This window comes from Alligator mississippiensis, chromosome 1 (assembly GCF_030867095.1).
Source record: "Alligator mississippiensis isolate rAllMis1 chromosome 1, rAllMis1, whole genome shotgun sequence".
Classification (NCBI taxonomy): Eukaryota; Metazoa; Chordata; order Crocodylia; family Alligatoridae; genus Alligator; species Alligator mississippiensis.
In genome coordinates this window covers 226,763,891-226,785,515 of record NC_081824.1, presented here as the reverse complement: position 1 = coordinate 226,785,515, position 21,625 = coordinate 226,763,891, and the positions used below count along the sequence as shown (strand labels likewise).

Sequence of the window (21,625 nt, the reverse complement as noted above, 5' to 3'; positions counted from 1 at the left end):
GCAGCTGGGACACATGACTCTGAGAAGAGGCTGAGGGAACTGGGTTTATTTAGTCTAGAGAAGAGAAGACCGAGGGGGGATTTAATAACAACTTTCAGTTACCTGAAGGGTAGTTCCAAAGAGGCTGGAGCTAGACTGTTCTCAGTGGTGGCAGATGACAGAACAAGCAGCAATGGTCTCAAGTTGCAGCAAGAGAAATTAAGGTTAGATATCAGAAAGAACTCCCTCACTAGGAGGGTAGTAAAGCACTGGAACAGGTTACCCAGAGAGATGGTGGAATCTCCATCCTTGGAGGTTTTAAAGACCTGGCTACACAAAGCCTTGGCTGGGATGATCTAGTTGGGGGTGGTCCTGATTTAAGCAGAGGAATGGACTAGATGACCTCCTGAGGTCCCTTTCCAACCCTAGTTTTCTATGAGTCTATCAACTTTAAGGAAAATGTCAGGCTTTAGGGAAATGCAAGGATGGGAGCCTCAACTAATTATATAAAAAAAAAAAGTTATGAACTTTCACAGAGAGTTGCTGCCACAACTCCATAATTTGTTCACTTCACCATTCCTGTATGAGTTAGATGACATTTATCCTATTGAGTTGTTATATTTTCAAGAGAATGCATAGGAGAAATTATCAATTTTTTAAAAGGAGTTGTATATACATACATGACTAGCAGCATTCCTTAGAGAAGCAACAGTGTTTTCCTGAACTTTAGCGAGCCTGAAATAATAAAAGGGGAAAAAAGGTTTAGGAATAACACAGCAATGCAAGTGATTAAAAACTGAAAATACAATTATCTTCCTGGAACAATTAAAACCTGACAAGTTTAAGTAATTTTGTTTTTCATGAGTTTTTTATAAAATGCAAATTAACACTTATGCAACCGGAAGTAAACAAAAAATGTTAAAATTAAAGTGCACAGGAACTTACTTGGTAGTTGTTGTAGAATTCCCTGCACCCCTGTGCCCAACATCAAGAGTTGTTCTTGGCTTCCAGTACTTAGCATATGAGGCTTTCATATTACAACTGTATCCTACTATTGGCTTAATAATGATGTAGTCCACTATAAAAAAAATTACATAAAGCTGTAACCTTTTAAATGATATGTAAACCCATCTATCCACTTCTCTGTAAGTGGTTCAGAACCCCAATAACTTAAAAAATTACATGAGATACAACAACAACACTGCATACACTGTTAATTACTTGATCTTTAAACACCATCCCAACCACAGAATCACATCTCAAGAAAAACATCTCAAGAAAACAGTTCAGTCTAAACTTATGAAGCACACTTCCGACGTCTTTGAATTAAGTGACTAAAACAGATCTATTCAAAATGGCAGGACATTTATGCACATGCTCCGGGGTGGGGGGAGCTTTAATTAGTGCAGCTCTAAGAGCTGCACTAATTAAAAGTACCTGGAGTATCACGTGCATCAGCAGGCCCATGCTGAAAAATGGCAGTGGGGAGCTTTGAACTGAAGCTTGTTTGACAATTAACTGAGTCTGCTGAAGCGTGGTAATTGCCATGCCCCAGCAGACTAAACTGAGTCTGCTCCAATGTGCTGTAATTAGTGTGTCAGAGCAGCCTTGCTGAACGTATATAGAAGCCCTCGGATCTGTATTATTTCATGCAGGCAATGCTACACTCAAGCTCAGGACTTTGGTGCTAGCCTGACTGCTTAAACTGAATTTTAATGGGATTCATGCTTACCATTTTTAAGTGCCATAACCCCAAATCACATTCACTCCCTTTAGAATTTCTATATGAAACATTAATTATTTATTCAATTTCAAGGTCATGCTTATGTTGAATTTCTTGTTTAAAGAAAACGTACCTCTAACTTTTCCAATAGTTTTTCTTGAAATTCGGCTCATAATAGGAAGTGTGAGAATTCCACTACTCTTTCCTTGTTCTGCAATCGTGGAGGATAAGAGGCAAGCAGAGCCCACATGGCCTGGCAGTGTATCTCCTTGTACTACCGCTTCACTTAAATCTTCCTAAAAACAGAAGTATTAGCTGTTACAAAAAAAATTCTAAGACACAGTAGAACACTCTCTCCCCCATGCCCCTCCTTCCCCTCCCCACCATGAAAGTTTTACTCCTCAAATTAATGTATTACATCAGTATTTGTATAAAACATTTTTTCAGTGTACTTTTCATTATAAGGCCACTCAGTCTAGGCTCAGAAAATACTTTATATCAGACATACCGTTTTGGTTTGTTTAGTTTATTTTGAATCTATTCTTTGTTTTTGGAAAGGAAGATGTCAATTAAACAAGCACACTGGAAATAATCAAACACACAATCTAAATCAGTACATGTTTAATTCATTCTACAAGTTTCTAATGTAAATTACTTCATGGTATATCCAGACAAGCACATGCAATAAGTAATTAAGTTTATGAAAGGTGGTCAATTTCAGATAAACTATGGGACATTTATTAACTCTGTTGCAGGAGGGTACAGGCAGTAGGGGTGTGCAAAACAGACTGTATGCAATTTGGAATCAGGTGACAGTGATTCGACTTGTTGATTCAGATCACTGTCCCAATTTGATTTGGCTGAATCCAAATCTGAAGATTCAACGCCGATTCAGAGAACCAGCAATTCGGCCATAGATAGCTTTAAATCTTTTTTCTATATACCCTGAGGTACCAGGCATGACTTGTGAATGCTGCGATGATGGGGCAAATGGAGTGTCCCAAAGGAGCGTGGGGGGTTCCCCACGTGCTCAGCAGTGGACCTGGAAATAGTCCCCCCCCTGCATCCCCCCAGCTCAGTGATAGGGTGTAGGGAAACCTTGAGTGCTCCCCCCCCCAAGACCCAGGAGGGCACCACTTGCCAAGCCAGGGGGCGGGTCCCTTTCGCACTCTGCAGTGGACCCAGAAGTGGTTCCGGTCTACTTCCAGGTCTGCCACTGAGTGTCCTGGGAACCCCGCCACGCTCCCATGGGACGCTCCATCCGCCCCACCATCGCAGCATTCCAAAGCCACCTGCTACCTAGAGGTATGTAGAAAAAACATTTAAAGCTGTGTCTATGTCCGAATCACTGAATTGCTCCGAATCCATTCAGAGGGTTCCGATTCAATTCAGAGAGATTAAAGGGTCTCCTGACTCGATTCAGAGATTTGGCCACCAAATCGAATCAGCGACCAAAGCTTTGCACAGTCCTAGCAGGCAATCAGAACTGCCCACACTCTACAGCTGCCCTGGGCAAGTGCTCTGGCGGCTTGAGTGCCCCTGAAGCCCCTACCCAGCTTTCCCCACTTACACAGAAGCATCCAGGGGAATCTCAGAGCATGTCTCTATAAGGAGGGAAGCTGAAGTTCCCCACTGAGAGATACCAACCCCAAGGGTGCTCCAGGGGTGCATTGCCATAAGTTGGGAAAGCCCACATGGGTCCCAGTGTGGAGGCATGAAACTCAGGTATCCATTTACCAAGATCAGCCCCCAGAATCTCTAGAGACCCATCTGAGTAAACAAGAAAATCCTGACTTTCCTCACTTCCCCAGAGGCACCCCTGGAGATCTCAAGGGCAGGTTTCCCCTGCTTACCTAGACATAGCCCTGGAGATCCCTGTTAGCTTACGTATCTCGTTCAGGTAGTCTATAAGGTGCATCTCTACCCTACCTTCTGCTGACTTCAGCTAACTACTTCAGCTTTTTTTTTTTTTTTATAAAACATGCATTTCAAAAATTTTAAAATGTTTGCTTAACAGGAATAGTTTGTTGTCAAATCCATCGCTATCCATAGGACTCATCATGAAGTTGGTGTTCATGAGTCCACGGGATCAAAAACATGCCTTAACACTGCTATATTCAGTCTCAATAATGAAACCATCAAGAAAAATTAGCTGCCTGTTAACCAGGAAGCAAAACAAACTCAGTTGCTTCCACATAAGCATACATCAGAAAGAGACATACCTCAAAGAAGTCAAAGATTAATTCCAAGTTATCTGGATCCATGGTTTGTATACTGTATTCTGTCCATCGATCAGGCTGCAAAGCATACCCACAGTCTGGCTGAGAGTGCCGACTTTTGCATTCTGTATCAGTTATTAATGCAATGTCCAGGGTGTTTGCCATTTTCTGAGAAACAGTAGGAGATGTTTTATCTTGGTCATCATCCTCCTCCTCCTCCTCCAAGCCTTCTAAAGTCAGCTTCACTCTATTAACCCAAAAGAAAAACAAAGCCAAATACTGGAAAGTTAGTTAACTATCTTCAGTGACAGAAACAACTAAAGATGAGGAATCTACAAAATGCATGGCTGGAGGACCTAATATAAATTTTATACCCTCTTGTTTTGGAAGAAATGCAGAGTACCTTCAAGGATTATGCAGACTTCAAAATAATATAAACACAATACTTCGCTACTCCGTTCATCCTGGGGCCGTCACTGCATAAGTTTACTTTCTGACTGACTTGTATATATTTAAAGAGTCTCTCTTGCAACTTGGCCAACTCTCAAGAGTTAAAAGGGCTGGGTAAAATATCCAAAAGGTCTCAATGACGCAGTCTCTTTGACTGTCAAAGAAATAACAAGCTGCAAAATTAAAAAGGGACATTTTCAAAAGATTGGCCACCAACATGGAAAGGCCAAGTGGGGCAACCAAAGATAAAAAATCCTGACTGAAAACAATGAAGTAATTATGAACACTGTGGAAAGGGGAGAAGTCTCTGTGCTTTCCTGCAGGACAAAGATACATACAGCAAACACGACACAGAACAGGAATAAGGAGGCAGAAAGGCTGTGAATTAATGGAAATATATTACTTTCCAATACTTCTGTCAATCATGAAAACAAAAGCAGACTAATGAAACAAAGTATTTTTCAGTGGAGGAGGTCCATATAGACATTAAAGAGAGTGACAGGTTCCCAGAGAGAATACTGCTGACACAGAACATCTGTATCAAGTTATTACCTTTTACTCCTCCAACCCTGAAAAAGAAAAGTCACAATAACCCACAGGTGACCACTGAGATATCCTACAGTAGTTAAAACATTTTATCTGCACTGCTCCAACTATCCATCTGTCCTCAGATGATCTTTCAATGTACCAACACTGTACAAAGCTTTTGTATTAGAATAAGCAGATACACCAAAAACAGAGATAACTGCCGTTTCTGAAAGCATTCAGGGCTTAAATCCTGCTATGAGTGGATAACATGCACCCATGTCACTAAACTGGAAATTTAGCTATCTTTATAAAGATAAGGATGATACTAGGCATTATCAGAACTACGTGAGATTAGACATGAGTACTGCACACACAGAACATGAGAGAAGTCCCAGCTAATTAAATAATTGAGCAAAGGAAAATAAGCCATAATACTCTAGGCCATTGGTGAAGTCTTAAATCCACACAAAGAATGGAGTGTTCTCCCTTATGGAAAGGCATGGCATTTGGTTAGTGGGGAATGGTATCTTATTGCCACAGATTCTAGGAAGTTGGTCTTTTGCTGAAAGTACTTGGCAGCAATTATCCCACAGGAAGACAGTAAGGGGTACCAAATTATTTAATGAGAAAAAAAAGGCTTTGACTCACCAGACTCAGTACAGACCTTGTCTTTCAAGGGACCATTCACTGCTTTGTGAGAAAGGAAGATTGAAGACACTGTACTAGGGCAGCCCACACAGGATAGCACAATAAGTTTGCTGGGTAAAGTTTGGGAGCAACAGTACTCCAAAACTTCTGAAGGGATAAGAGAAGAGGTCCAGAAGTACAAGGCTGCAGCCTCACAGGGGGCCAAACTACAAATATCTGTTCCTGTGCAGAATGTGCTAGTAATAGTAATGATAGTTAATGTTGGGGAAGGAAACAGTAAAGGTGCCTAAGAGACTGTTGTAATATCCCTTTGGTTTAGGCATTTGCAATTTCAGGGGAGAAGTACCACCCACTGCCTTAAGTCTTATTTATTTAAAGAAAATGTCTCCCTCCTCCTCCTGTTTTTTTCCTCTGGAAAAAAAAAAACAGGGAAGAAGATGGAGAGAAAGGAAAAATGAAAGTAGAAGTAGAAGGGGCAGAGAACTAATTAAGGACTCCATGATTCCAGGGCAAGAAGTATAAAATACTAAGAGAACAGGAGATAAATCTCTGTCTCCCAGGGAAACCAATCAGTTTGCCGCCTTCTTTCATATGGTGCTAGAATATTTATTTTGTCATTTTTTGTTTAAATAATATGGAGAAGAGCTTAGTAGAATGGTAAAATAACTTTTGGGAAGTGAAAAGAAACCAGTGAATCATAATAAGCTAATTCTGAAACAGTTATTTTGTTTGGATATACAGTTTCTCCCTTCTAGGCAAAGAAAAATGTCCTATTTAATACCAAGTTGAATATTTTATGAGGGACCCCAAGAAATTATGGAGCTGAACAAATGTATTTGAGACAAGATTAGCATTTTCTCTTAAGTGTATAGAGACAGCTCTGTAAATACATAGTATTAAAGTTGTATCAGTAGCAGTAGAACATGTTGGATCCTTACAGAACCTTAATGCTAACAAACACTGTTGCATTCAATGGAGGACCATCACTTTTAATTACTTATATGTATATGATCATGCATCTTCTAAAAAAATTTTTACAACTAAAACTGTAAATGTTATGTTAACCAAAATGTTTAAGAATACTACAGTATACTAGAAATGAAAGAAAAAATTAACTTTAACATAAATTACAGACTTTGATTCACATGCTCTTACCTAAACCTTGATTTTTTAAATTTTTTCTTTGATATTGAGACAGGTGGTTTTTCAGAATAATGTAGACGTAATCTTATTTCAGTCTGACATGTGAGACATCCAGAATCCAGAGTTTCAACCCCATCTGACAAAATAAGTATGATGAAAAGTAGTATCAGTTATAAAACATCATAAGGAGCTTCAAAAACAAAATCAATATAGCTGAACAGAGAATACCAAAATCTAATTTTCTTCATTCTACAAACTGTAGCTCCCTTTGGCATTGTCTTCCAAAACTTTTCATTAAGTGTCATCAATAGGGCTTATTTGATGATGTGTCAGCAAAATTATTGGATTCATCCTTAACTTTGTCCTTCTCACTGCTAACCATCTTGGGTAGCAAATAAACAGCAGTCAACACAAGTCTCTTTACATGACACCACTTCCAAAGGGAAACACGTAGGAACATGCAATCCTCGTCAGCTTCACATATGAAGCTGACTGGAGGGAAGGCTCCAAAAAAGAAAACTACTTTGCACTTTTGTTTATGGTAGCACCAACTACCTGGTTATTTCTAGACAGAAAAAATGGCCTGGGCCCCGGGGTGAGCTCACAATCCAAAAATCAGACAGTTAAACTAAGGTTCTGGAATTGGTAAACAATTTTTCTCTTTCTGATCAAATAAACATTTTTGCTAGGGCAACTGTAAATAACTCATCTTCAGGAGACTCAAGCGTTTAAGATGATAAAGGACTTTTGTGGCTGATCTAAGAGTAGACAGGAATCCTCCGCCTCTCTGCAAGGAAACAGGTACAGTATGCAACTATAATAATCAGGAAGCACAAAGCAACAGCTTCCTGACAAGATGCTGAACTAGCTCCTGCAGCTTTGAAGAGCTATGGCCAATAAGTGAGATTTGGTGTTGCAGTGAAGGGAAACAAACTGTGGGGAAGCAATTAAGAGTCAATGATGGGGAGAAAGGTGAAGAAGAACTGAAAAAATGTATTGGAACAACTTAACCAACATGTGAAATGTGACAAAAAGAAGGGCTGAACTGGGTTAATTTTATAGGGGGGCAAGGCACTGAGCAACAAGCAAAGGGTGGGGTATGCTAAAACAGCTGTAAAGTGAGATTTTATACTAAAATTTGCGCAAGAAAGAAATGATATATGTGAGGTACTCATGCTTGCATGTGTAATCACGTAAGCAGATCTGTGTATTTACTATAAGAACAACCCCACGTTCAACTTAAGGTAATACATGTTAAAAAGAATGTACCTCAAAGCAAGTTACAGAGCACAAACTTTTTCAAAAATGTAAAATATGTAAGACAATTAAAAAAAAGAGGAACCAATGATGGTGATTCAGTGCTGAATCTGTGAAGTGACAGGGGTTTAAAATCTACTTAAGCTTTAACATTAATCAAACAAGAGAGGAAAATAAAGAACAGAATATCCATCCATCTTCAAAGCTTTTGTAAACACTACTAAGAAAAAAGGTATAAAGAGGATATACATAGGACACTAACTAAGGATGGCAAAAACATCTGTAGCATTCAGACTGCCTAATGGCAAACAGATTTAAAGATTAAACAGAATCTCTTCCAAAATAGTCTCTCTCAGCCAGTTTAATGAAAATTGACATCCTTGACAGAAATATTCAACTGTAACAGATTGGATAGGGAAACAATTAGACTTTTCCCCTTAAATAATTAACACAAGGTAAAAAGTAAAATTTGTGTTTGTTGAAGATATGCCAAGCACTCCAGATAACATGTATGCTCAATGAGCAGTTATGAATATGGGGAAGACAGAGGCCACCCCCTCAAAAGGAGAAATTACAGCACACTGTGATCAACAGAAACTCTCTCTAAAGTGCATATACAAGTTGCAGTAACCTTCCAAAAATGGGAGTACCATGTGAAAACAGCCATTAGAAAATCTCATGTTTAAATTACTGTTTAATATTTGAATATGTTTCATTTAACATGTGGCTTCTAAAAAAATTAAGAAATACTGATAAGAATTTTTTAGAACAATGAATGTTTTACTTACTATGAATCCCAAACTCTCCATCATCAATAATGAGCTCATTTTCTAGAATTGAAGAGGGGAGGAAAAAAGGAAGGAAACTAATTAATATTCATATTTTATGTAAAAATCACACAAATTAAAAAGTTCCACCTTTTCACTTTATTTCTAACAACTATCTCTGACAGAAGAAAAGTCAACAAAGAATAAGCATGTTTATTGCAACCTTTATAAAACATATGGTTTGGTTTTCTTGTAAAAATGGTGTTTTTCTCAGCTTGATGTGAGGCCTTCAAACTGAAGTGTTCTGATCTGAAAGAGAGTCAGGTAGTTTTGCTTGTATCATTCCAGTGTGTTGTATTATTTTGCTACTGTAGTGCCTTGCTAGTGACTAAAATATTTCTGATGTTGTGTGTAGCTGATGTCTACACTGAACAATATCTATGTTTCTTGAAAGCATACAAGCAAGTTTTTCTGTTAAACATTTATAACATTCATATAAATGTTTTTAAAGAGAGTCAGTCAGAATAAAAATGCTTATTCTGTGAATCTGACATATCTTTACCTGGAGGAGGATTTTCAAAGTATTTTTACCTTCACTTCACCCCCTCAAACAACAGCCGAAAGCTTTATAAATTGTGTGAACTATCATAAACCGAAAATGTTAACAACTTTTATTTTCAAAAGTCAAATTTTAGTACAATTGTCACTACAGCCAGATTTTGCATTAACTTAGGTTTTGCTGTCTGAGAAATTTCTCTCTTTCTCCTGATTTCTACTATCCAGATTTTATTAGGTTAAGAAAGTGTTTTTTTCCTTTAAATTCTCCCCACAACAAAACTTTTAAAGAAATACATCCCAGGGAGCTTCTGCTGGGGTGTTAACTGTTAATTATTACATTTAATACTTTATTTAAAACTTAAGATACTTTTCAGAGAACTAAATATGCCTGCCTCATTAAGAGACTATCTTTTAACTGCTGAACTTAAAAGGCAATGAAGCTGTGCATTTAACATATGATTTCAGCAATTATAGGGTTAAAAAATAAATATTACTTGAAAATAATCAAGAAATAAGGCAAAAGCAAATTTATTAGGATTAAAGTTTAAATAACCAGTGGAGACCAGAATATTCAGTTACTATATATTATATAGGAAGACCATTTATATTTATTGCAGGAAGAGAAGTCTTTAACTGCTCTAATTCATATGCACTAATAAGATGCAGTTATCACTTGTGGTACATATGATTAGTCCCAACTTTATATAAAGTCTAACTAAGCGTACACTCTCTCAATGAACCAATATAAGTGTAATATAGAATAAACTAATACTGGGTTAGGAATTCTTGGATATTTAAGCATAGATATAACAACATGCAAATAAATGCCATCTTATAGCTAAGAGGCAGACAAGGTTCTTTGGATAAATGTGATATCTTTTATTAGACCAACACCCCTAATTTTATAGCTAATTAGGATCTGACTGATAAAAGACATTCTAAAGATGAGTTCAGTTATTTTTAAAAAGAAACAATACCGGATTTCAGAAAAGTCTTGGGAACTTAAAAAAAAAAATTAACAACTAAATAAAATGCATATTTTCTGTCCCTACACCAAAGAAAAGTTCTATGATAAACCAGTTAACTAAGATCCCACATCTTGATCTATTTTAGGTGGATATTACTGGTACTTATTTTAAAAGATGCCCCAATTACTGGGTTTTTCCTCTTAAAAGTTTATTATGCAAATTTTATCTGAAAAAGAACAGTGGTTAAGTTCATGCCTTCCCCCTCCCCACACCTTATCTGAAAACCATACCCATGGATCCTCAGTCTCAAAAGGGTAAAAAGCAATCAATAAGTTTGGCAACTTCAATTTAAAATCAATATAAGATGACTTTGAGGATCCTATTGTCTTTTATTCTCAAGCCCATTGTGTTTTTAAATCTTTTATTGAAGTTTAAACACTGTAAGCATTTTTTTTACAATATTGAGAATAAGGTCCAGGATGCATTTAGAAAAAAATTATACCCGTAAAACAATAATACTAAATTGAAATATTTTAAAGCTATAAATAGTTATCAAATCCCATTAAACCAATGTGCAGTATATTAGTAATCTTATGCATATGCCTCAAACAGATGCAGTTGATGCCCATACCTAAAGGGGTTATTGATCGTGGTTGTAGATGAGTCTCCCACTTGTGAACTATGACTTGGCAGGGACCATCGATAGTCTGTAATTTAAAAGTTAAATGTCTGCAATAATTTCTTATGTTATATTTGATTTTCTACCCACGATGATATCTGGGGTACTTCCAAGCTTAATTTATATACTGAAGAATGAAAAAAAAAAAAAAGATCAAGCTTACTTCTTACCACCGAGACTTGTAACAATGTTACCCGATACATCATGTCACACATGACAAATTTGTGACAAATTGCGACTGGTAGGTGGAGAAGTTGAATAGAACTATTCAGTTCTTAGGATTTTATGTCTACTCCACTGAACAATTACATGCTCCTTCCAACAAGAAAAGCAAATAGTTGCTAAATTCATTACAGGCTTCTTTTTTTAAATCGGTACTGCAAGTTATTCATAAAAAGAACGTGAGATATGTTCCTTTAATTCTAGCTAATTAGTGCTCTAAAATATCATAACACATTTTTGCAACTGAAAAGTTGCACAGATATCCTTCCTCCCCCAAACTGTGTTCAGTTTAGTATTCAAAGTTTGTAAAGCAAAAAGATCTCAATTGTACTAGATGGCCTATGTGAAATGACCCATGTGGTGCCAGGACTATGCAGTAAGAGTGGTTACAACTGCGCAGTCTGGTGCATGTGTAGATGTGCCCAGTGTGAGCCAATACATGGTTTTAATCACTATACTAGACAGCCATTTGGGTACTAAGAACAGTAATTGTTCCTAGCAGAAGAGAATCAAGAGAACTTTAAAAATGGTCCCTCATTTAGAGTTTTTAAAGAGAATCCAACTAGCTGTAGACATACAATTCGTCATTTTGTTGAATCAAAGAGTCTCTAGATAATGTGTACTGAATTGAAACCCTCAATGCCCAAAAATATTTTCCTGTCTTTTTTAATTACCTGCCTTCCCTACCAATGAATGGTAGTTATCTCTTACCACAGAAACTGCTATTGACTATAGTGCTTACCATTCATCTGTTTTTTTGGTTTGTTTATTTTTGGTAAAATCACCCTGGATTTAAACAAAAACCAAAACCGCATACATCCTTACCTCCTGTAAAATAATGTAAGCTCCAATACCAATTTGTCTCTGAAGAACAGAGTCAAACAAGAACACTGCCTAAATTACTTTCACATTAACAGAAACAATTTACCAATAAGAAAGGGACATTTTAGACAAGCTGGGGAATGGGGGGTGGGAAAATAATACCAATAATGACTTATGAGGAAAGACTGGGGGAACTGGGCTTATTTAGTCTAGAGAAGAGGAGACTGAGAAGAGATTGAATAGCAGCCTTCAACTACTCGAAGGGGCGTGTGAAAGGGGATAGAGCTAGACCAGGGGCGGGCAATTATTCCAGGTGGAGGGCCGCTTACCCAGTGTTGGCAGGCTGTCGAGGGCCACATAGGTAGCCCTGCCCCTTGACAGGTGCCCTGTCCCCTGGTCACCATCTTGGGACCAATGTCCCAGGGCCAGCACAGGTATGGACCAAAGCAGGGCACAGGCTGGCAGGGATCTGTGGAGCCGGGCTGGGCCGCACCAGCAGGGAGAGGGGGGAGCTGGCCCGGCTCCACAGACCCCCGCTGGCTGGGACCCCTGTACTCCTGCCACCCAGCACTGGCCGTGGGACACCGGTGTGGGCCTCATGCTCCCGCTGGCTCCCGTGCCCACTCACACCCAGTGCCCCCCAGCCCCATGGTACAGGCAGGGGGCAGCCAGCGCACAGCCCCAACCCCCTGCTCGCTGACAGGGAAGAAGCTGGTGCTGAGTGTGGGGAAAAGCAGCCCCTTGCCCACACCATGGCCGGCACAGGCAGCCCCATTTTGGCCTCAAGCAGCTACAGAGCAGGGCGCTGACCATGGGGTGAGTGAGGGGCCGCTTTTCCCCCGCACTCAGCACCAGCTTATAACTTGGCCCCGCTGCCAGCCTGGGCTCCAAGCCGGCTCCAGACTGGCCCAACGGGGGCCACAGCTGCGGCCCCCCTGCTTGCCATGCCGGGCAGTGTTGGCTGCTGCTTCCCGCCCGGAGCTTGTGCAGTGGGCAGCCCAGAGGCAACAGTGGCAAACACTGCCTGGTGCGGCAAGCAGGGGGGCTGCAGCTGCTGTCGCCATGTGCAGCCCCGATGGGCAGGGCTGGAGCCAGCGCGGGGCCCAGACTGGCAGTGGGGCTGGGTTACAAGGTGATTCGGGGGGGGGGCGGAGGGGAGCAACCCCTCACCTGAGGTCTCTTCCAGCCTGAATGTCTATGAAATTTATGAAAAGCTGAGCGCAGGGAAAAGCAGACCCTCCCCCGCCCCATGGCTGGCGCTCCCTCCTGCAGCCGCTTGCAGCCTGTGGGGCTGTCCAGAGCAGGCACAGGCAGCCTCAACTGTGAGCAGCTGCAGCACGGGGTGCCAGCCATGGGGTGGGTGAGGGGCTGCTTTCCTCCCTGCCCGCACTCAGCTTTGCCCCAGCCACTTTTCCCCGGGCTCCTTACCTGCCCAGGGTCCTCCCCTGCCTTCCCCCCCCTCTCCCCCCCCCCACTTACAACTTACCTGAGGTTCCTGCGCCACCAGGGCAGCCACGTGCTGTGTGGGGGGGGGGCACGCAGGGCTGGGCAGGCCCTGCTGTTGTGGAAGGCCGCTAGGCTTCCCCTGGGTCCTACTGCCCTTGGTTCCAGTCATTTTTGACAGGAACCAAGGGCAGATAAATATTAATTTTCTAAATTTTTTAGGGGCCCGCACGGGGCCGGATAGAACGGTCTCATGGGCTGCATCCAGCACACAGCCCACATTTTGCCCACCCCTGAGCTAGACTGTTCTCAGTGGTGGCAGAACGAGGAGCCAACGGTCTCAAGTTGCAGCAAGGGAAGTTTAGGTTAGGTTAAGAAGAATTTTCTCACTAGGAGGGTAGTAAAGCCTTGGAACAAATTACCCACAGAGGTGGTAGAAGCTCCATACTTGGGAGTTTTCAAAACCCAGCTAGACAAAGCTTTGACTGAGATGATCTAGGTGGGAATGGGCCTGCTTTGAACAGGGGGTTGAACTCGATCACTTCCTGAGGTCCCTTTCAACCATAACTTTCTATGATTCTATGAATTACATATCTGAAGATTTTAAAATCTTCATGGTGCAGGTAACCAATTTAGCAGCAACTAGGCTTTCTTGAAGTTGTCAGGGATGTATTACCTATTTAGGTTTTGGATTAGTTAATGCAAAAAACACAAATATCGAAAGATCACCACATGTTCAATAAATCTAGTGATCTCTTTAGCATGGCTGAAAGCAATTCAAACTTCACACTGTCCTCAAAGCTGTATGTACCCCACTTGTAAAACACTACTCCTAGATAAATATGCACTGACTTATTTAAAGGTAAAACAGATGCATTTACAAAAGAAGCAGTATGGCACTATTAATCTTTTGACAATGTTTTCCTAAGAAAAAGAGAGAAAGGAAAAATAGAACTGTCCAAAGAGTAAACTGAAAGTAACATGCAAGTCAAGTTTCTTCCCTGTCTTCTTACAGCAGAGCCACACTTCAGGCTGTAAAACAATTTGGATTCTCACATCTGAAATCTTTGGCAGCCAGAAGAGGGCAGATGCCTATACCTGTTCCCACCAAGTAAACTAGCAACCTCTGCAACAGTCTATTTCTTTCCAGATGCAGAGTATCTACACAAATTGCTTTGCAAGGACAAAAACTGAATGAAAGTGGATCTAATATACCAAGCTTAGCATCTAAAGGGTTTTCTTTAACCAAATGGTGTTACCCACTTGTGGAGACATTAAAATATAGAGCTTTTTAATAATGCCTCAAGTAGATACAAATTGAAGCAACCAGAAACTAACTTCAGGTTTCAAAACAATAAAAAGTAGTTAAGCTACCACAGCAAACAATAAAAGTACCACATTTCTCATTATATCAGCTGGAAGGAGTATCTTGGGGGTTTATAAATATAGTTCCTCAGTTACATAGACAACTAAAACTGCAGTAAACCATTTCTGAAAGTCCTGATCCAAGACGACATTATAGATAATAGACACTAAGAACCTCAGCAAGCCCCAAAAGATCCCTGACCCAAGTGCACTTCTTAGACACTAACTTAAGCTTTACTGCATATTTCAAAGAATGTTGATCTACCTAAACATGAAGTAGCTGAATGCTTTGGAAGACTGGCATACAATTTTGAGGGCTGCACCTCTCACTCCACTGATCTTGATTTTTGTACTACAGTGGTAGACAATACACAAGCATGTCAGCTGACATTTTTCTGAAGCTAGATTGTGAGCATAAACACATATTTAAGGTATCTAACCCAAATTACTGCATTCACTTGAATATGAGATGACCCCCAGATTTATTTTTTTTCCTGCTGCAGCAGTGAAAAGGGGACAAATTCAAGGCAAACCTCCAATAATTAGATTCTATATCTGGAAAATAATAACAAATTTACACTTTTTCCATATATAGAATCTAATTATTGGAGGGACGTCTTAAAATCAGGATCATCTTCTATCCAAGTAAATACAGTATTTGGCTACTAAAGCTTTTGCTTACTGTTTGTGTTCCAGGCAATGATTTAACAAACACACTGCCATAGCACAGATGCAGTAGAGAATTCCCTTACTGCTAGTTATTTAGCAAAAGCTAAGGCATTGTTTCTGTCTGCTATTGGATGTCATCTGACAATTTTGCAAGTGTCCTGCCAGTAACTATGAAGTCTGAATTTAAGATTAATTTTTTGAGTGTATTACATATCACTAGATTTATTTGCCTTTAAATTGCAACGATAAATGCAAATATCAATTAAAACTTTATGACTACTAATGTATCAAATAGTATTTCTAACAAAAAAAATGAATGGGGGGGCATATGTAAATTTTCAAATCTTGACTACATCCTCTCACAGATTAATCCCTGCATGCATTTTAGAAAGAAGTGGGCCTAAATGTGCATGTGTATTTACTGTATAGAAAAAGACCACAAATTTATAGAATAAATAAAATATATCTTCACATCAATGAGCTATTTAAAAGTACTTCATTAAATTAATATAACATTATAGAATATGTATATATAGAACCTACACATGCATGCATTACAATGTTCTAAAATGAATTTTTTTTTTTTAAGTATCAAACTGAAAACCTATTACATAAAACAAAAACGGGAAGACCCTTGCAGCAAAATAAATCTTAATAGAGGAAAATTTCAGAAACATATCGCAGGCTTCCGAGATAAAAGCCAAACTAGTACAAAAAAGTAGAAAGCAAGTAAATGCACCGCTTTAGCAAAAATGTGTATTTACTGTATTGAGAAAAAAATGCACAAAGATGCTTCTTGGAATAACTTTAATGTGTTTGGAATTAATTCAAGCTCTTTTCCATGATATGTACATGCATGAATTTTTATTTCTTTGGCATAGAAAACTGTCAAACACATGAATAGTTATTTCTATTTTATGAGAGGAAACCAATGGTAATAAAATGCAAAATAACTTTCTTGGGGTTGTTCTTATTGGTATTTTATAAATGCTTCAATATAAACATCTCTTATCTTGACATTGTATAATATTTCAGCTAAGTAAAAGATAATGCACAAAACAAAAATTTACAAATTAGGGAAAAGGTTTTTCAACGTTTCCTCTTCCTAACTTTGGATGTTTGTTATTACCATCTTTTTCTACAATATGTTTTTCTCATCCACACAAGTAAAAAAATATCAGTTCTCTAAGCTTTTGTCTCTGAGCTCTAGGTGAGTCACCATACACACAAACTTCAGTATGATTTGCTGATTCAAGAACACGGAGAAAAGCATGTTTATGGAAGTGATTGATAACCATGAACCACTTTAAGTTGGATCAGTTCTTAGCACTGTTTAATGTATACTCATAAATATAGGCTCAAATATTACAGCATAACAGTATAAAATGACTATGCATGCTATGGAAAAAAACAGCCTAACGCCTTATTTTATTTAGAAGATGAAAGATTGGTGTATAGCATTAAAATAATTACTTATGTGCAATCACAAGTGAAGGATTTTTCAAACATTTACTACAATTTTAAATTAATGCAGCTGTAGAGATCAAAAGCCTCTCTAATGCAGAAATTAACTAGGAGTATCAAGTAAAGCAGCAGGAAATCTTAAGAGAAATTCCAATAATTACAAGTGCTGTTTTGAATTTGAATGTTAAATGACAGTTCTTTTAAAACAGATCAATCAGCAACTTAGTATTCTCTATATACCTCCCTCATTTGTGGTGTGTCTTATTTTTTGTTCTGTAAGTGGCCCCCTCAACTTTATTGCATCCATGAGCAATTAAACTAGAAATGACACTAGAAAAATATTTCTAACTAGAAAAAAAAGAAGTGTATTGTACAGAAATTCCTAAATCATATGTTTAACTAGGTGCATTTTATAGAGTTTGCTGTCTGGAGCTGACTTCACCTGGGTTTTTATTTACAGAAACTATTTACTCTGGTATTTCATAAAATTTATACTTACCTTGGCAGCCTCTGCATCACACGGTACAAAGAGCGTGCACAATACAGAGCACCTACTCAAAGAAACACACTCACCAATACACACTGTGAACTTTTACAAATATTACAAGGGAAAACGTGTTTGACTATCAACAATTTTTCGCTAGTTCGCTTTTATGCTAAGTGTGCTTTTCTAGTTTGATGTTGCTTACATTCTAAGTATTAGGGCATTTTAACTATTCAATACCAGAGTTGTTAGGCCTTAAAATAAACCTACTTTGACAGAAGTTTCATAATGATATTTTCATCATTGTCCCTTCTCTCTTACTCCCCAGAATAACTTTTTAAGCATGTTTAAGTTAGCCTGATTTCACACGCTGTAACCTAAAAATAGCACATGCAGTATCTTTCACAGCAGATGTAAACTGGGCTCATTTTACTGGAGGATTTCTCCTCAGATATCTTCTAATCCCACCCAAAAAGCCAACACCACTCAATTTTTCAGCCTATTTAACCCTGACAGTGGGTTTGAGAGATACAAGGATGCCTGGGTCTGTGGTCCTTCTACATATTTAAATTAACATTGAACTCATAAATGTAAAGACCGAAGAACTGGGCCCAGAATGAACAGTTACTAGGGCTGTGCGAAGCTTCGGTCCCCAATTTAATTTGGCAGAGATTTGGCCCGATTCGGTGGTCAAATCCCCGAATCTGAATCGAATCAGGAGACCCTTTAATCTCTCCGAATCAAAACCCTCTAAATCAATTCAGAGAGACATGGCAATTCAGATATAGACAAAACTTTAAATGTTTTTTCTACATACCTCAAGGTACCAGGTGACTCATGAATGCTGCGATGGTGGAGCGGATGAAGTGCCCCACAGGAGTGCAGGAGGCTACCCAGGGCACTAAGCAGCAAACCCAGAAGTGGACCAGAAGCACTTCTGGTCCATTTCTGGGTCTGCCGGGGAGAGTGCGGGGGCCCCTCCTGGCTCAGCAACTGGTGCCCCCTGGGTCTGGGGGGGGGATGGGAGGGCAGCACCCGGGGTCCCCCCATGGCTGATCACCGAGCTCGGGGGGCGGCAGCACAAGGGGCCCCCCCTAAGCACTTGGTGGCAGATCCGGAAGTAGACTGGAAGTACTTCCAGTCCACTTCTGGGTTCCCCACCAAGCATCTTCAGATTCGGGTTAAGCCGAATCGAATCAGGGACAGTGATCTGAATCAATGAATCAAATCACTGTCCCCAGTTCAGGCCGAATCCAAATCAAATACAACCCGCTTCGCACATCCCTAAATTTAGTTACTGTATATTTATAGAATTAGCAAGTGCAAAGAGATAACTAGATGGATCTGAGTCATTTCTCTTCAGTGTTAGAGGCTGCTAGGAAATGCATCTAAAGGAGGACCTGGCTCATGCTCCTGCCATGATTATATATTCATATGCATTTTTGGAACCCTCTTGTTCCTAACCCAAGGGGAGCTTCTTTTGAACCCCAGCAGAGTTTCTACCAATCTAGAAATGGGCTTTCTGCCTTCTAAACCTTCACTGGCAGGTTCAATATGAATCAAACCAAAAACTATATGCCTTTTTAATTTATGCAAACACCTGTATAAAAAGCTCTGCATAACAGTACAACTGGAAGTGGTAAATGTTCATTAACTGCATAAGCCAAAAGGCAGTTAATACTTGACTTTTTGGACAAAACATTCTTAATATAAAAACAACGAATGGGGTAAGCAGAATTTCAACATGTTTATTAAGTTTACATTAACATACTGAAATACTCTTGTCCTTTTTAAATTATGTGTTAAGTAACTAGATCATTTTTATCTTTCCAGACCGTAAGTAATAAAGAATTTAATGTGTTATTTAAGCTCTACACTATCCTCATGTATTTTAACGTTACTGAAAAAATAAAAAGACAGTAATTCTGAAAGAGGAAATAGAATGGGCTATACTAAATACACTTCAGATATAACAGCAGTATGTCACAGACTTTAAGGATTATTTTGCGTGCTTTCCCCCCAAAAAATTAAGTTTTCACATAGTACAAACCTAACATTTTTAACTGGAGTAAAAATACATTCCTGACAAGTTAAATTGAAAAACATCATTAAGTTAAAGGCTATCTAACTTAAAAAAAATATCATACATACCTTAGGCTCTAAGAAGCACCCTTTAAAATATCGATACTGAATAGCATCTCCTCTAGTAAGTTCTACTGTAGCTTTCCATAATATGCTGTGGAAGAAGAGTTTAAAATGTTTTATTACATTCATTTTTCTGAAGTTTTTTGTTTTGTTTTTTTTTTAATATAGATCCAAATCTAGATTTCAGCCTAATGTATACTTAAAAAAAACCTGAAAAAGTTGCTACACTTAAGACAACATTAAGCTTTAGGAAAGCAAGCAAAAACACACTTATTTGGAAATGACAGTCTTACTAATGCCATTTTCTTTTGTCAGTTTTTTTTAAATGTTGGATATAGTTAAGTCAATTCAGTAAGTCATCCTGGACAGAATGGAAAACAAATACAGATATGCAAATACACCAGCATTCTTGCATCTTGTAGAGAATATGTGAGTTTATGTAAAGATATTTTAAAATAGTTTGCGACGTAAAAGAAATGTTGCAATATCAAAATTAAGGTACGGCAAACTTGTTACTGCTACAGCCATTCACTATCAATGCTGCACTAAGCCATTCAAAAAGATACGACACTGAGAACGCTGCTCTAACCCATGCATGCAGCACTGTCAGCCTTTACATAAAAAAAGCAAGTCTGCAGTTTAATTGCAATCAGACATGCATGCATTTCTCCATGCATGCATGCAGAGATCTGAAAATATGCCTTGCTGTAGTTATACAAAAAAGCTGTCTTAATCAACTTAGGGAAAACTTGGATAAAGTACATACTTAGCATTTATACTGTATTTTTCATCTGTATATCTCAAGAGCTTTACAAAATGCAAGAATTCTCAGAGTCTTTTAACAAATGGAAAATGAGATGAAAAAAGGTTAAATGACCTGTCTCAAGTTCACACAGAAATCAATGTCAGAGTTAGAAAAAGATCCCATAAGCCCTGACCCTCTGCATTACATAGACAGAGTATTATTGAAGAAATATCCTAAATGTTCCACTATTTTATTTACATACTAAGTGAATTATGTTAATGAATCAAATTAACTGTGAATGGAGATTTTATAACAAACCTTAACAATGCAGTACTATACAGATTTAGAAAGAGAATGCAAGTACCTGGAAGATTTTATAATACAATACTTATTAACTATGTTTTAGTGTCAATGACCCTTAACCCGAAAGTTTGCTTAATAACTATTCTCCAACCATTTGGGTTGGTCTAATAAAAGATATCAAATTCATCCAAGGAACCTTGTCTGCCTATATCCTTAGACCAACACAGCTACAACCTAAACCCCCCCAATGACCCTTAACAGCACTATTATAAAATAAGTTTTGGCAAATATTATCCTGAGAAATGCTATTGCCTTATTTTAGCTGATGGCATCATTCAAAACTAAAAAAGGACATGTATTACTTTAGTTACATCTCCACCATATTCTAATTACTTCAGCAGACATCTTGTGTTTAAAAATGTTAGGCAAACATTTAGGCAACTCAGATCAAAATTCTAGGGAATTTTATAAATAGTGTATGTAGTTTTTAGAGTTTGAGTCCAGGGTCAGAATGAACATTAGATCAGTATCCTTAAAAACTTACCACCCATCAGCATAAACATCTGGATGAAGAATTACTGCAAGCTGAGGATTCCAGTTGCCCAAAGAGTTGCAGCTCCCACACACTGCTATAACCTCTCCTAAAAACAGAATCATCGTTACTAAGGCTCATCTTTCATTAGAAAGTATAGATCGTACTTCAAAGGATTTAAAACCTTAATTTTCATGATAAATAAAACCACCCATTCAGCACTCACTGATTCAGTTTCAAACATTTTACCATAAGACTACCATGCCAAATTCTCCAGCAACAATGCTGTTCCAACACATCCGGAAAGAGGACAGGTAGATTTCCAGGGCAAGGTTCTTAATACCAGGTCAGTTTTCTTAACACACATTTAAAATGGTTTACGTTTTCTTAAGCAGACTTTATGCCCAGTAAGTAGGGTAACCATGTGTCTCAGTTTGGCTGGGACAGTCCCAGATTTTGTAGGCCATCCCAGCCAATTGGTGAAAATGGAACCAAAAGTCCGGGTTTGGCAC

The 21,625-nt window shown here is 38.7% G+C and overlaps 1 protein-coding gene across 3 annotated transcripts in view; it reads right to left on the bottom strand.

Moving 5' to 3' along the window:
- Positions 1-21,625, bottom strand: part of GPCPD1 (glycerophosphocholine phosphodiesterase 1) — a 75,471-nt gene that overhangs the window by 31,239 nt on the left and 22,607 nt on the right. For all 3 annotated transcript variants that reach the window (XM_014595015.3, XM_006264901.4, XM_019500771.2), the window contains exons 3-11: positions 21,126-21,222; positions 19,540-19,624; positions 10,872-10,947; positions 8,736-8,777; positions 6,703-6,826; positions 3,925-4,168; positions 1,836-1,998; positions 925-1,057; positions 660-714 (exon numbers count right to left, since the gene is read on the bottom strand). In XM_014595015.3, the coding sequence (XP_014450501.1) occupies positions 660-714; positions 925-1,057; positions 1,836-1,998; positions 3,925-4,168; positions 6,703-6,826; positions 8,736-8,777; positions 10,872-10,947; positions 19,540-19,624; positions 21,126-21,222 (1,019 nt within the window). The remainder of the gene's footprint in view (positions 1-659; positions 715-924; positions 1,058-1,835; positions 1,999-3,924; positions 4,169-6,702; positions 6,827-8,735; positions 8,778-10,871; positions 10,948-19,539; positions 19,625-21,125; positions 21,223-21,625) is intronic.